The sequence below is a fragment of the Caretta caretta genome, chromosome 8 (genome assembly GCF_965140235.1).
Source record: "Caretta caretta isolate rCarCar2 chromosome 8, rCarCar1.hap1, whole genome shotgun sequence".
Taxonomy (NCBI): domain Eukaryota; kingdom Metazoa; phylum Chordata; order Testudines; family Cheloniidae; genus Caretta; species Caretta caretta.
The window spans coordinates 49,365,594-49,378,169 of NC_134213.1; the positions used below are offsets into that span (position 1 = coordinate 49,365,594).

Sequence of the window (12,576 nt, forward strand, 5' to 3'; positions counted from 1 at the left end):
GGAAATAGTTTTAGTGATTTATTATTTTTTGCAGTTAGGTGTAGAGATTAGAATAACTTCTAAATTACAAGGGAAAGACAAAATTAAGTGTGAATATAGCACCATCACATCACAGGTTCAGCGCTGTCCCTCTGCTTACCTGATATGCAAAAAAATTCAGGAATCTGTAACAGCTTGGTGGTCAAGTTAAACACCAGCTAAATAAAAATCTTCACTGATGTCCAACCACCGAGCTAATATCAATATTTAAATTACCTAATGGCAATTATACAGACTAGTCTAACTGACAACTGCAAAGCTCGTGCCCTTCTGTTCATAGTGGAGAGGAGCCACTGTAGTCTTTCCTAGTTCAAGTACATCGGAAGTAATGCCCTTACTACTGTTGTAACGGTTGCTTGTAAAAACTCCTGAGATGGCTGATGTGGGGACTTCTAACATTCCAGCCAACAGCATATTGTAATGCTTTTTGTATATAGTGCAGATGCAGTCCTAGTTCAAGACTCACAGAGATCAATCACCATTGGAAGCTTCCTGCAGGTGCAAAAGCAGAATTTTGCCCTGATTTTCAGTATCTTCATAAACATCCCCATTTCACAGCTAATGTGTCGGAAATATTTCTGCTACTAAAACCAGAATAATTTGTTTTATGTGGGACGAGTTAACAATTCACCCCCCCCCCTCATTTAACTCCTCCACTTGCCTGAAATCACCCCAAATTCATGGTAAAACTATAAATTGAGTAGTTCCATTCTTCACTAATGTATACTCAATATAAAAATGATACAAAAGCAACAGGTATCAGATGCTCTTTGTATTCCAAAGAGACAGCCCTGACTAACTTATCCTCTAAGGACCAAAGGAAACTCCTGTTACCTGAACGTCAGTGTGAGGTCCTCAGCTGGAACCTTGCTTTGTGGTTCAACTTGCCCATTTTCTGTCTGTTTATTGGTGCCAAGGTTGCTTTTCATGTCCAGTGAAGACTGGGTCTCCTTTAAAAGAGGAGGACAGAAAATATTGTTTCACACTGTACAAATTCTGTGGCTTCATTCCATGGGAAAAGAAGAGAATGCCTGTAAATCTTGCACAAAGCACCGCACAAAAGCTAAGAAACCACAGATTCAGAAGGATCTGTCCATCCTTGCAGGATACAGAATTTCCCAAAAGCTAGGAATGATTTGTACACTGCGAAGCAAAGACCAAGGACTTGAACACCACAGGCTAAGTACTGAACACTGGCCGTCTCCTGGATGGAACTGCAAAATTCTTATGCATGTTACAACACAGTATGTGTTGTAGTCAGCTGAAAGGCTACATTTATAACCAAAGGAAGACTTGGACAGCAATTTGATATTAAGAGTTTGCAGTTAGCTGCCCAATTATAAAAAAAAAATCAGTCCTACTTTTGTTTTCAAAAGGCTACAAAAATGAAGTTGAATGCTTTTAAGCACATTAGAGTTCAAATCCTGGACACGCAATACTACTAACCTAGAGGTTTTAACTAATAAAATGGTGACAGGGAAATGACTAACACTGGTAGCAGTCACCCAGCAGAGAGGCTTACTGGCAAGTGTTAAAGTGCTGCAGCCAACCAAGCAGCTCTACATTCCATCTTGCCACATCCCACACCCACAGCACTCACCATGCTCAGCTCACGGGTTCTCTTCCCGATTTCCCTCTCCACCTGGTGCAGTTCCATACTCAGCTGTTCACTTGAGATCATTGCAGGCCATTTATGAGGTGGTGGTTGTGGCTGGCCTGCCAGGGTGGTCGCCTCCCTCTGTAACAGCAGCCTGTTATTAACAGCCTAAATGCATAAAGCCAAGCACATATACAACTGAGCACACAACAACCATGCGCAGCTTTGGACCAGGCTGTAACTCAGGAGTGTTGCCTAGTTGCAAAACCCAAAGCCTTCCCTCCCTTACATGGGTTATAATGTCATGACTTTGAAAGCACTTCCAACAATATTTCAAGTTGTCTCACTTACATCCAGTTAAACGTCTTTTTTTGTATTTTTTAAAAAAGATGTCAGTATTTAACGTGCACTTATTTTAATATTGTGACAAATCATTAATCCTAGTAAGGGTTGTTGTGCCCTGATTTTTATTTTTCATTTGCAAATGAAGCCACAATACATTCCCATGCATAAATGTTCTTTTTGCTTAACAAAAATTCCTGAAGGCTAAGCAAACCCATGTCCTTGGAATAAGAAGCAAAGGGGTTTGCTACAATAGAGATCACCAAATCCCTACAATATAACTAAATGTAGTTACAATATTGCTACTTTTATAAAATTGTTTGAAGATCCTGGGATGGGAGGTGCTATGTAAGTACAAGCAATGAATGGTTCTTCCTCAACCCATGTGAGGAAGTGTGGAAGAAAGATGAAGCACAGAAAGATCAAGTGACTTGTTCAAGGTCAGACAGGGATTAAATGGGAAACCCAAAAAGCAGAGCACAAGACTGAGTCCCAGTTCTGTACTTTAATTGCAAGGCCATCCTTCCTTATAGTAATCACAGATTACTGGTCTACAGTTAGCATAGATACTTATCCATTACAGTGAAATGTATATGGCCAAGGTTGGTTTATACCCAAAGCTTTGACCTACCCCTCTAGTACTTAACTGGGAAATGCCTCCTGGATTATAAATAGCTAGTTGTGTCTAGAAACAAACATGACAGCTAAAGCGCCTGTGACCTGAACAGCAGCTTTACTCTCAAGGTTTTAAATTTATAGTTAATGTTCAACATCTAACCATTTAGGATGTAAGACAATCAAGATCAGTCATAGTGGTATGTGGGGGAAGGCGGCCAGGTAAAGGTTTTGAAACTTCCCAATACTCCTCCATTAAAGTATCAGCAAAAGCAAGCATGCACAATTTAAATACAATTTCCCTCTTGTTCCTGAATAAGAGCCCAAGAACGCAAACAAGTCACTTTTCAAGTAACTGGGAAGTGCGTGCTTCTTGAAATTGTCATTGCCACTCAGACATTGTGAGTGCCATGAACACCTAATAAATGCACAATGAGAACTCCTGCTTTAGGAACCAAGCTCTTACTAGAACAAAGACTTCTTACCGAACAATGATTCTTGCAGAGAGAAACCTCAATCTGACTAGAGGGGTGGTGCCTTAGAGTAGTTCTCTATTGCTTTCTGTAGGAAGATAAGGCTTTTCCTTCCAGAAAAGGTCAATAACTAAGTAACTAAGCTTTCCGACAGCAAGAATTGCTTAATTTTGTTTTACAACTCCCTCCTACCACAAGGTCCCATAAAATGAAGTAAAGCTATACATACTGCTCATTGTTCCTTTTATAAATATAAACTTCCCATACCATTCCTCTGTGCAGAAATTACACTCATTTTAAGTAGACTTCAAAGTTGAGCTTTTATTTTTAAAGTTAAAAAACTTTAACATCTATTTTGTTCAGTTTTGTGGCTTGTGCTGTTTAAGAAGAAAAGGGCTATAGCACAAAGCCAAACACCACACAAAATGGTTTAACTTTCTACAGGTAGAGTCTGATTAACTCAAAATCTGAAAAGCCAAGAGCTTTATTTACTTACAGATTAGTGGGCCCAGAAAAGACCACGAGAGAGAAAAAGCAAGCAGACATGAACACACACACACACACACGGTATGCTCTCTTTAGGCTATAAATCAAATCAAATCAATAAATTAAGAGCGAGCAAGTCCTCAGTTCCTGCTGCTAAATAGTCAAGGGTTTTTCTTTTGTCTGAAGTGCCGGCAAGTCCTGATGTCAGGTATCATGGATTTAAAGTTTTGTACTACGTTCAATATGATAGAAGAATCTCTGGCTTATAATAAGCAAATCTGCCAACTCCACCTCTCTCCTGGCTCTCTCATGCCCCTTCCAAGGCACAGGTACCAACCTCCAGTCCTCGTAACTGTGTCTGCTGGCTGATCTGATGGTTTAGTTGCTGCAGTTCCAGCCTGAGTTGCTGCTCCCTGTCAGCTGAAGGTAAGGGTTTCCCATGACTGGCCACATCTGACATGGACAATCTCTCCCTTTGAGGGGCAAGAAAGGGGTTGGAAAGAAAATAGCTTTACTAAGTTCGGTAAAGAAGAAACTACTATAAACAGAAAAAGTACAAACAAGAAGAGTGAGCATGTGCATGAGAAACAGAGACATTTCCACCTGTCACTGAAGCGTCCCTGAGAAGGTATGTTTTGGTGGGGTGAATATGGAGAAGCTCCCCAGCCGCCATGAGTTCCATATGGACTGTAATCTGCAAAAGAACAAAAGGAGTTACCCAGATAACACATGCTAGGTTACAATGCTTTGAGTTACAGAACTATTCCATATATAATCCAATAGACTGGTATATAGGTTGAAGAGAATATCCATAATAGCTGGGAAGGAAGATTAGTTTAACCACCAAAATGCTTTTTCCATAGGAATGCTATGCCTGAACTCTCTCATACTTTCAGATGGTAAAAAAATCATCATTCCCCAGCTCCCTGTAAGTACAGTAACCCTTGTAGGAAAAACAGGTGGAGGCGGCTTCCTCACTGAAACACAAGGCCAACTAGCATTTCCATCTTCCACTCAATATTCTGTGAAAGATTCTGGACTTTCAAGTCCCCAAAGAGGGTAAATCTCACTCAGTATTAATTTACTATTTATTACCCGTATTATATTAGCCCCTGAAGACATCAGCTGATTCATTGACAAATCCAGTAATCAACCCCAGTTTGAAAAATGAGCTCTTAGAGAACTCTAAGGTATTTAAAGATCTGCAACTCTAGAAATATGATATGCAAATCTCCTATAAACAAGGTTTTTAGTTTTCAACAATTAATTTCTTCACAATCCAGGAAGATAGATTTAGGGAATTGTAAAACTGTAATTAGGCCAATTCTCCAGTTGTTTTGTTTACTATATCTAAAATAAACAATTTCCTAGAGTGAAAATTTTATCAAATCAATGGTGTGGATACAATAAGAAATGGAACATTGTTCTATGTCACTGGCTTTGCTGAGCATTACACAAAATAAAGCTTTCTTTAAGCTTGCAATGGTAATTATAACCTGAATATAAGTGCAGTACTTTCAGTTGTGTTACACTTCCAACTCCTTAGGAAAGGAAGTCTCAAAATAAAATCTGAAATTGTCCACAAGAGGAACTACTCCAGAATAGCTATTACATTTTAAATTCACATCCTACTTTAATCCAAAATAACTTTTAAGTGTAGGCAAGCCCTAAAGGGGAAAGGGGAGTTTATAAACCACTTCCCAACACACACCACACAAAAAGCTAATCTATAAATATCTGAAGGGTGTAAACACCAAAGAGGAAGAAGAATTTACTGGTGTACATGAGATGAAACTGAGAAAGGGTATATTTAAGGAAGAATATCAGGAAATTGTTTCCTGACAGTGAGATCTATTTGGCTTTGGCAGTCTCTCTCAACAGAAGTGGTGGGAGCCCTGTTGCATGGGACTTAATACCAGGTAAAACACTAAAACATGAACTTTACAGAACAACCCTGCACTGACAGGAAGACAACAGGTCTTTTCCATCTTTAATATCTATAATTTATTAATCAGAACCTGGTGGCATCAGGTACCATTTAAGATTCTGAGAAAACATTTCCTAAGACATTTTTTACCTGCACTATACTACCACACTAAAAACAAAACTATGCTAAAAGAAAAATAACCATGTGTACCAGTTATACCTGAAATGTTGATAGATTTGGTGGAAGCTCCCTGTACCGCCATGGCCTGCATGGGGCCAGAACTCTGGTACATCGTTTTGGAAGTACGCGAGATGGCCCCAAACCTTGATACAGTTGGCCGGTCTCCAAATGGGATGAGGTCATCATCCCCAGCTTCTGCTGCCCTTCTCTGTAGGTCCAACCGCTGGTCACGTATGCCTTTACTGTCTATGTTCTGGACAAGAGGTAAAGAAAAATAAAGTTGATCACAGCAGTAACAGAATATATGAAGTGTCTCTTTCCTTGCTGCTTGTCTTCCAGAATGTGCCAACATTAGTATGGACAAGTCTTGCTCAGGGTGTCTGTCAGGTGGCTTATCCATTATGGGATTTTTGCACCTGGTTCCTTCCTCTTCCTCTCAGCATCCAGACAGGCTTCCTGTTTTTCCAGTTCAGAACTTCCACAGTTGGAGTTGTACTATCACCTGAATTGACTGAACCTGTGTGTCTGCCACCTCCATGAATCAATGCTCTGACAAGCAACGACCACACCTAGATAAGGAAGATCTACAAAGAAACTAAGATGGAGGATGACTACTATGACAAAAAGGGAGAATCGTGGGGGACAAGAGTAGGAGGAGAGAAGGCACAGCCTACTGGAGCGAGTGGCCCTCCTTCCAAATCTCATAGTCAGCCCTTCTGGAACTTGGCAGCTGAAGCCCCCATCAATTAATGGCCTCTCCAAATTCCATTGAAGTGGTGGCAAGGAAACAAAGGTAAGCTGCCTTCAGAACCAATCCAAGGAGGGAGTAGCCAGGATGCTCTCCCCTAAATGCACAGAATCTTTAATCATGCCATTCAGAGAATTAAAAAGAAGTTACTTAGAGATGTCCTGCCTATCAAGGAGGGATGTTTGGAGCCAACTGCTTTGTCCCCTGGTATCTTTGGGAGCCACTGGATGGCTTCCCTTGAGGTTTATGAGGCACAGACTCCAGTTGTAATTTGAGTAGCACCCACTCTAAAACAGCCCTTTTCACCTTTCTATCCAGGTGCCAAAACACGACACACTGTGTCCTCAGGCAGGTCTCAGGACTCAGAATCAGAAATCGTAAGTTCACCTTTGGGTGGAGTAGCTACAAGTCCTGGAAGTCAAGGCTGCCCTTGGGGGGGAAATGTGAGCCCCTCCTCATTAGGGGATTTCTGTAGGATTTCTGTTCTGAAGAGATAAAGGATTTCATTACGTGAGTGACCACGTAACCCCACTCCTCTGGCATGACCCTACTATGGTTTTCCAGGAAGGAGAAAGGATCCAGTACAGCAAGATGGTTCAGATCTGATTCTAGCTCACTCTCTTTGAGAGACTATGAGAGAAGAGAAGATGAGGCTTTTCCTGCCCCTAGGAAAGAAGTCTTTTCAATGGACAACAGAAAAGGGGGCTCAGGAGGTCACCTGAACCCAATGGTGAGTTTCGTGCCAAGCTTTTTCAGTGGAAGGGTGAAAGCAGTGAGGCAGCAAAGGCCCTATTTATTTATTCAGTATATGGCTCAGGTGGAGGAATTTTCTTTGTGGTGATGAAAAGTAATTCCCCTCCTCCCACCCATGAAACTGGATGACACACTGAAGGTGGAGGATATCTTGTCAGCCCCCATCTGTGACCTGGTCTTTCTGGGTGGTGGAGGGAAGCAGGTGAGAAACTTAGGAGGAACTGCAGGACAGCTCCCAAGTCCACAGAGGGCTGTTGAAGTAGAAAGCAACTGCTTCATTTAGAATACCTCCTGCCACTTCCCAGACCTAGCTGTGGCAATTCTGCATGGTGAGAATGTGCAGGAGTGAGAATGCAGGACAAACAAAATGGACCAGCTGCCCAAAGATGCTTCTTGCCCTTCTTTTTCTGGGAGTAAACCAATTTTGCCTTCCCCTGATCCACATAGCTCCACTGAGGTCAGAAGATGGAGGGCAACTCAGCTGTGAAGCACCAGGTGCAGCTGCTTCCAGTAAGGCAGAAGAACTGGGGAAACTTGCCTGCATGCAGAGGAGGAGCAGGAGGAGCTGGGCAGAAAATCCTGTCAGTCAGACAGGCGGTGGCCAGATGACAGATGAGAACTCGTTCACACTGGTAGCAGCATATCACAGAATGAGGAGTTCTGAAAAGTAGTCTCATCCAGTTGTCTTTGTCCTAAGACAGGTCACCATGACGTAGGACAGTGAAGAAATTAGGTGGGGAATACAACGAAGGGGAGGAAACAGGGGAATTCTTCATAAAGAACATTCCTCCTCCCTGACACTCTCTCAAAAAAGAGAACTGGCTTCTGCTTCATTTACAGTCACAATAGAGATGAGTTACACATACATTTTTCAAAAAAGCAAAAATGTTAAGGTTGTGTGTGACTGCTTCAAGTTTACTAAGGACAATTTCAGCACTTTTTGAATGTTTTTCTAACTAGGGGTCATGTGGAAATGTGGTGTTAATGCAAGATCCATGCCTTATTCTTCCCTTGCAATCACTGGCTCCCAATAAATGTGATACCCCAGTAGGCATCTTCCTGGCAAAGTCTGTCCTGCAGAAATACAGCACCACTAAGGCATGCCTGTTTGGGCCAGTTAATCCCTGTTCCACTGCACCACTACTGTGCTTTTAATTAAATTAAGAACTCCCATATTCTTTAAAGCAGAGCAATTCCAGGCAATAATAGCTTTGGATTGTGTGTGTAACAGAGAGAGGAATCAGAAAAATGCTGAAAGGCACTCAGGACAATACCAGACTGCAGTATCATGTTACATTTGCAGCACTTCTGAGAAATATTTGGTGAGTTCTCTTGGTCATGGATCCCAAAAAAGATGGTCACTGAGTCAGCCCCACAAAAACAAAAAACTAACTAAACAATGTTAACTTGAACCATGACCATGAAAGCACCCAAAATGTTTTTAAAATCCCAGGTCTTCTTCCATCTCAGTGAAGGAAACAAAAGGTGAGCCGCTCCAACTAATTAGGACTCATTACAAATATTTTTGGACTCCAAATTAGTGTTGAGAAACTGATGACATAACACCATAGTATCTCTCTCACTAAGTGGCTTCAAGTCGGGTAGGAGCTATTAGTTTATATTTATACCCAGAACTGAGAGAACAAACAGATAAATAGAAATGATATTGTGGCTTTTGGATTTCTCATTTTGAAAACAGAGCATTTTGTTGCAACTATAAAACTATCCCCTTGACTGTCAGATACATTTGGTCTGAAAAAAAGGCACATGTTGCAGTCAGTCTAACTAATATATAAAGGAGGTCCCTCGCAATTTAACTTTTTTTGCATTCTTGCATCCCAACTTACCGCCATCTCTACACTCCCTGCTGCCACAACATCTTTGGGTTTTGCATCTTTGGTTCCAATGTAGGAGCCAATGGTGTCACACGACCAAGGAGAGTACTGGCTATAATCATTTCCTTTGTATTTCCCAGCTACCTTCAAGTCTTCATCCAAGTACTGTACAAAAACAAAAAGCTGGTTCTGTAAGTAAAAGGCAGGAGGCGTATCACAGACATTGTTAACTCCTGTGACAGTTCACTTCAAGCAAGATACTGGCAGGACTTCAACCGGATGTACTATATATACGAAGTTGCAAACTTATATTTCATATTATTTGTGAAATTCAAATCACATGGCTGGGCTCCCAGTATTAAATGTTCAGTGCACAGCAAGGTGTGACATTTTGACCTTGGTCTGGTTGAAGACTTGCCTTATTACTTAATTCTATCCATATCAGGTGTAAATAAAGCCAAGTCTAGCAATGGTATTCCGGTCATTAACAGAGACATTCAAAACAATCTAATAGTGCCGCCACACATTAAAGCAGAAAGGTTGCTCTCATGGCTGCATAAATAGGTAACTAAGGACCACTGATAGGATAGATCAGAGGTCTAATGGAGAACCAAGAACAGTCTTCCTCAGATGTCACCATATGGACCTCCATAACTGGAGCACAAAATTCTCCCTAAAACGTTTAATATAAGATCCTAGGAGATTTATTATTGTTCAGTACTGTGCTAAATTATTAGTCTACCCTTTCTTATCCTATAGGCTCATCTCAGCCTTTCAGAAGGTCAGGATCAGTGAAAGAAACTCACTTCTTAACACTACATATCCCTTGTGGCATTACGCCCCATATTCTTCATAGTAATATTATTAAGATGTGATTATGGCATATCTGATGTATTTTATGCAAGATGGGTCATATGAGATCACTGAAAAGGTTATGATTTACTGAATATCATTATCCTACTTGTATGCATGTACCATATTGGTATCTGAAGTTAGGAATATTGTCTATGCATCTATTACAAATGTGTGTACACCTGGGGAACGCCCAGTAGGCAGAATGCACTCAGTCTAGATGTCTGGCTGGGAAGGGCCCTTAGGGAGAACAACAGGTTTTAGAAAAGGCTAATCTCCCACCGGGAGCCTTCCTGAGGATGCTACACACAGCCTTCAAGTCACAGCTGCTGTGTCCCTACAGGGGCATGAGACCAGGTCACCTGGTACTGGACTCCATCTTGGAATTCCAGTGTTTTTCCACTGACCAGGCGTGGGAACCAAAAGGGGAGACAAAGGGTTCCCGCCATATGCAAAAGATATTTAAGGCATCATCATGGTTCTTTACTGCCTCTCTGCCCAAAAAGATTGCTGGAAACACCTGAGGAACAGACTGGACAAGGGGAGAAGGGCTGAACGCAGGCTAGAGGAACTTCTAGCCTGTGAAAGGAATACCTGGGGTTTTAAACTGCAAGCAAGTGCAGCTTGCCCTCAAGAATCTCCGCAAACTGCCTAAAATAACAATTAGGGTGACAATTTGTTGCTCATATCCAATCTCTTTAATATATTAAGCTTAGATTACCTAGCAAATAAACAAAAACACAATCTGCTTTGATCTGTTTGCTATGCCTTATAAAACACTTAAAATCTATCTTTTTTTAGTTAATAAACTTGTTTTGGTTTTGTCTAAAACCAGTACGTGGAAATCGTAAGTGCGAGCAGAAAGCTGTTGCATATCTTCCTCAACATTGAGGGAGCAAATTTAATGAGCTTACGCTGTATAGGTCCCTCTGCAGCGCAAGATGGTATAATTTTCGGTTTACACTCCGAAGAGGAGGCGGCGTGTGCCTTGGAAACTAGGAGGAGCCTTAGCTGAGCTGATCTCAGCATGTGTGTAGCTGCAGCTGCGTGTGACCCTACCTGTATGTGTACTAGAGGGGGCTTGAGGGCCTGTCGCAGCAGTACAGTGTAAAGAGAGCCTACGCTGGTGAGTCAGGTGGGCTCAGTGGTACCCCAGTTCCAGGTGGCACCCTGTCACACCCCTAAACTAATTTAGGACCATATCAGCAACCCAAAAGCTTGGTTAAAAATATGCTTACCTCCTCTGGGTGGAAGGGGTGAGTCAAAGTTGGTGACGGTGCAAAGGGAGGTGGGGAGATCACCTTCCTCTCTTCTAACTGGGCCATGATTTCCTTCCTTCGTCGATGAAGCTCATCCAGGCTGGGATGGGTTTGAGATGGAGGTGGAAGTCGGTTATAAGGCTCCTAAAGTTTTAATATAAACAACTTGTTGAGTAACTTATGTAACACAAAGTAGAGCAACATCACCCTACAAGAGGAAAAATGCGGTGGGGAAAAAAAAAATCCAACACCAGAACACAGTTCACATTGTAAGAAGGAAAAAACTCAACAATTCTATATGCAAGATCCTTCTCTAAACTTTTGCCTCAATTTAGTGCTCATTAAAGTTGTCCTGGAGACTGCAGCATCTTATTCACAGAAAGAGTTCACATGGGTGATAGTGCAAGCTTTCCTAGAAATAAGGAACATACACAAGCTGCCAAAACTGATTAGATCCCCATTAGTGAAGCGGGTCCTAGCTTTTTTGATCCTCAACCCACAAAAGGACCAAATACTTGTCTTGCAAACCACTCCTTTGTGGGTGGTGTGCAGCAGTTAGCTTTCAAGTTACTGTGCACTCCAAGGTGGAGAAATCCAAAGCTGTCATTCATCCTGGGGTACAGTAGCTGTACAACTCTGCAGGTTATAATCTTACCTCAGTTACTTAGGATATCTGGGGATATTATATATTTTATAACAGAATTATACCACTTGAACAGATTTATCAGATATCCGACTTGATGAAGCTACACACTGGGTAAATTGAAAAGTTTAAGTTCATTCATGGACCAGATAATGGGATACAGAGCCCTCAATCTCCACATCACTCATTTGAATCTAGCTATATCATGAGTGACTATTTTCATCAAGTGGCTTATGGGCAGCAAGTTCTGTCTCTTTCTAGTTTCCACTGGACTGATGTCCACACAAAACCATAACACATGGATACTCCAGTTGGCAATCCCAGTCAAAGGGCTAAATATAGAATGGTCATGAAAGTGGAATTCCTGGCCCATTCCGGAGGTAGTCTCTCCAGGTCAAGAGTGGTCAGTGCATGGAATCTCTCACATTACCATGTGCCCATGCTGTATCTGCACTGTGTATAAAGAGAGGATGTCAGTTTCCAGTCATGTCACAATCATGCCACTACACTGGAAATGAAAAGATTTAAGACACTATTTTCAAATTTTATTTTGCCATAAAAGTCAGGGTCATCGAGGGTTTCATATGAATATATGACATTTCTCTACTTGAAATGATTTATATGGCACTACATTCTTTCAGGAGTGACCACCACCAATGCTCAGTTTTCATCAGTTGCCATCGTGCCAAATTTTAAAATTTGGCACAAAGTGTGTGGAGGGAATAGCAGACTCCTGAGCCACTAACTAAACCTTGAGTTTGGCATTTAATTCTCCTAAAAAAGTACTTCACCCCCCTCCTTCAGAAAGTGCCCAGTTCCCCAAAGTT

General features: G+C 41.5%; 1 protein-coding gene across 7 annotated transcripts in view; it reads right to left on the reverse strand.

Moving 5' to 3' along the window:
- The window catches only part of RC3H1 (ring finger and CCCH-type domains 1), a 107,171-nt gene that overhangs the window by 9,054 nt on the left and 85,541 nt on the right, over positions 1-12,576 (reverse strand). For 4 of the 7 annotated variants that reach the window (XM_048859594.2, XM_048859599.2, XM_048859591.2 and 1 more), the window contains 7 exons: positions 11,086-11,250; positions 9,008-9,184; positions 5,699-5,912; positions 4,156-4,246; positions 3,890-4,025; positions 1,640-1,804; positions 874-989 (listed from right to left, as the gene is read on the reverse strand). In XM_048859594.2, coding sequence (XP_048715551.1) covers positions 874-989; positions 1,640-1,804; positions 3,890-4,025; positions 4,156-4,246; positions 5,699-5,912; positions 9,008-9,184; positions 11,086-11,250 — 1,064 coding nt within the window. The remainder of the gene's footprint in view (positions 1-873; positions 990-1,639; positions 1,805-3,889; positions 4,026-4,155; positions 4,247-5,698; positions 5,913-9,007; positions 9,185-11,085; positions 11,251-12,576) is intronic. The other 3 variants (XM_048859597.2, XM_048859595.2, XM_048859596.2) reach the window with 3 other exon arrangements.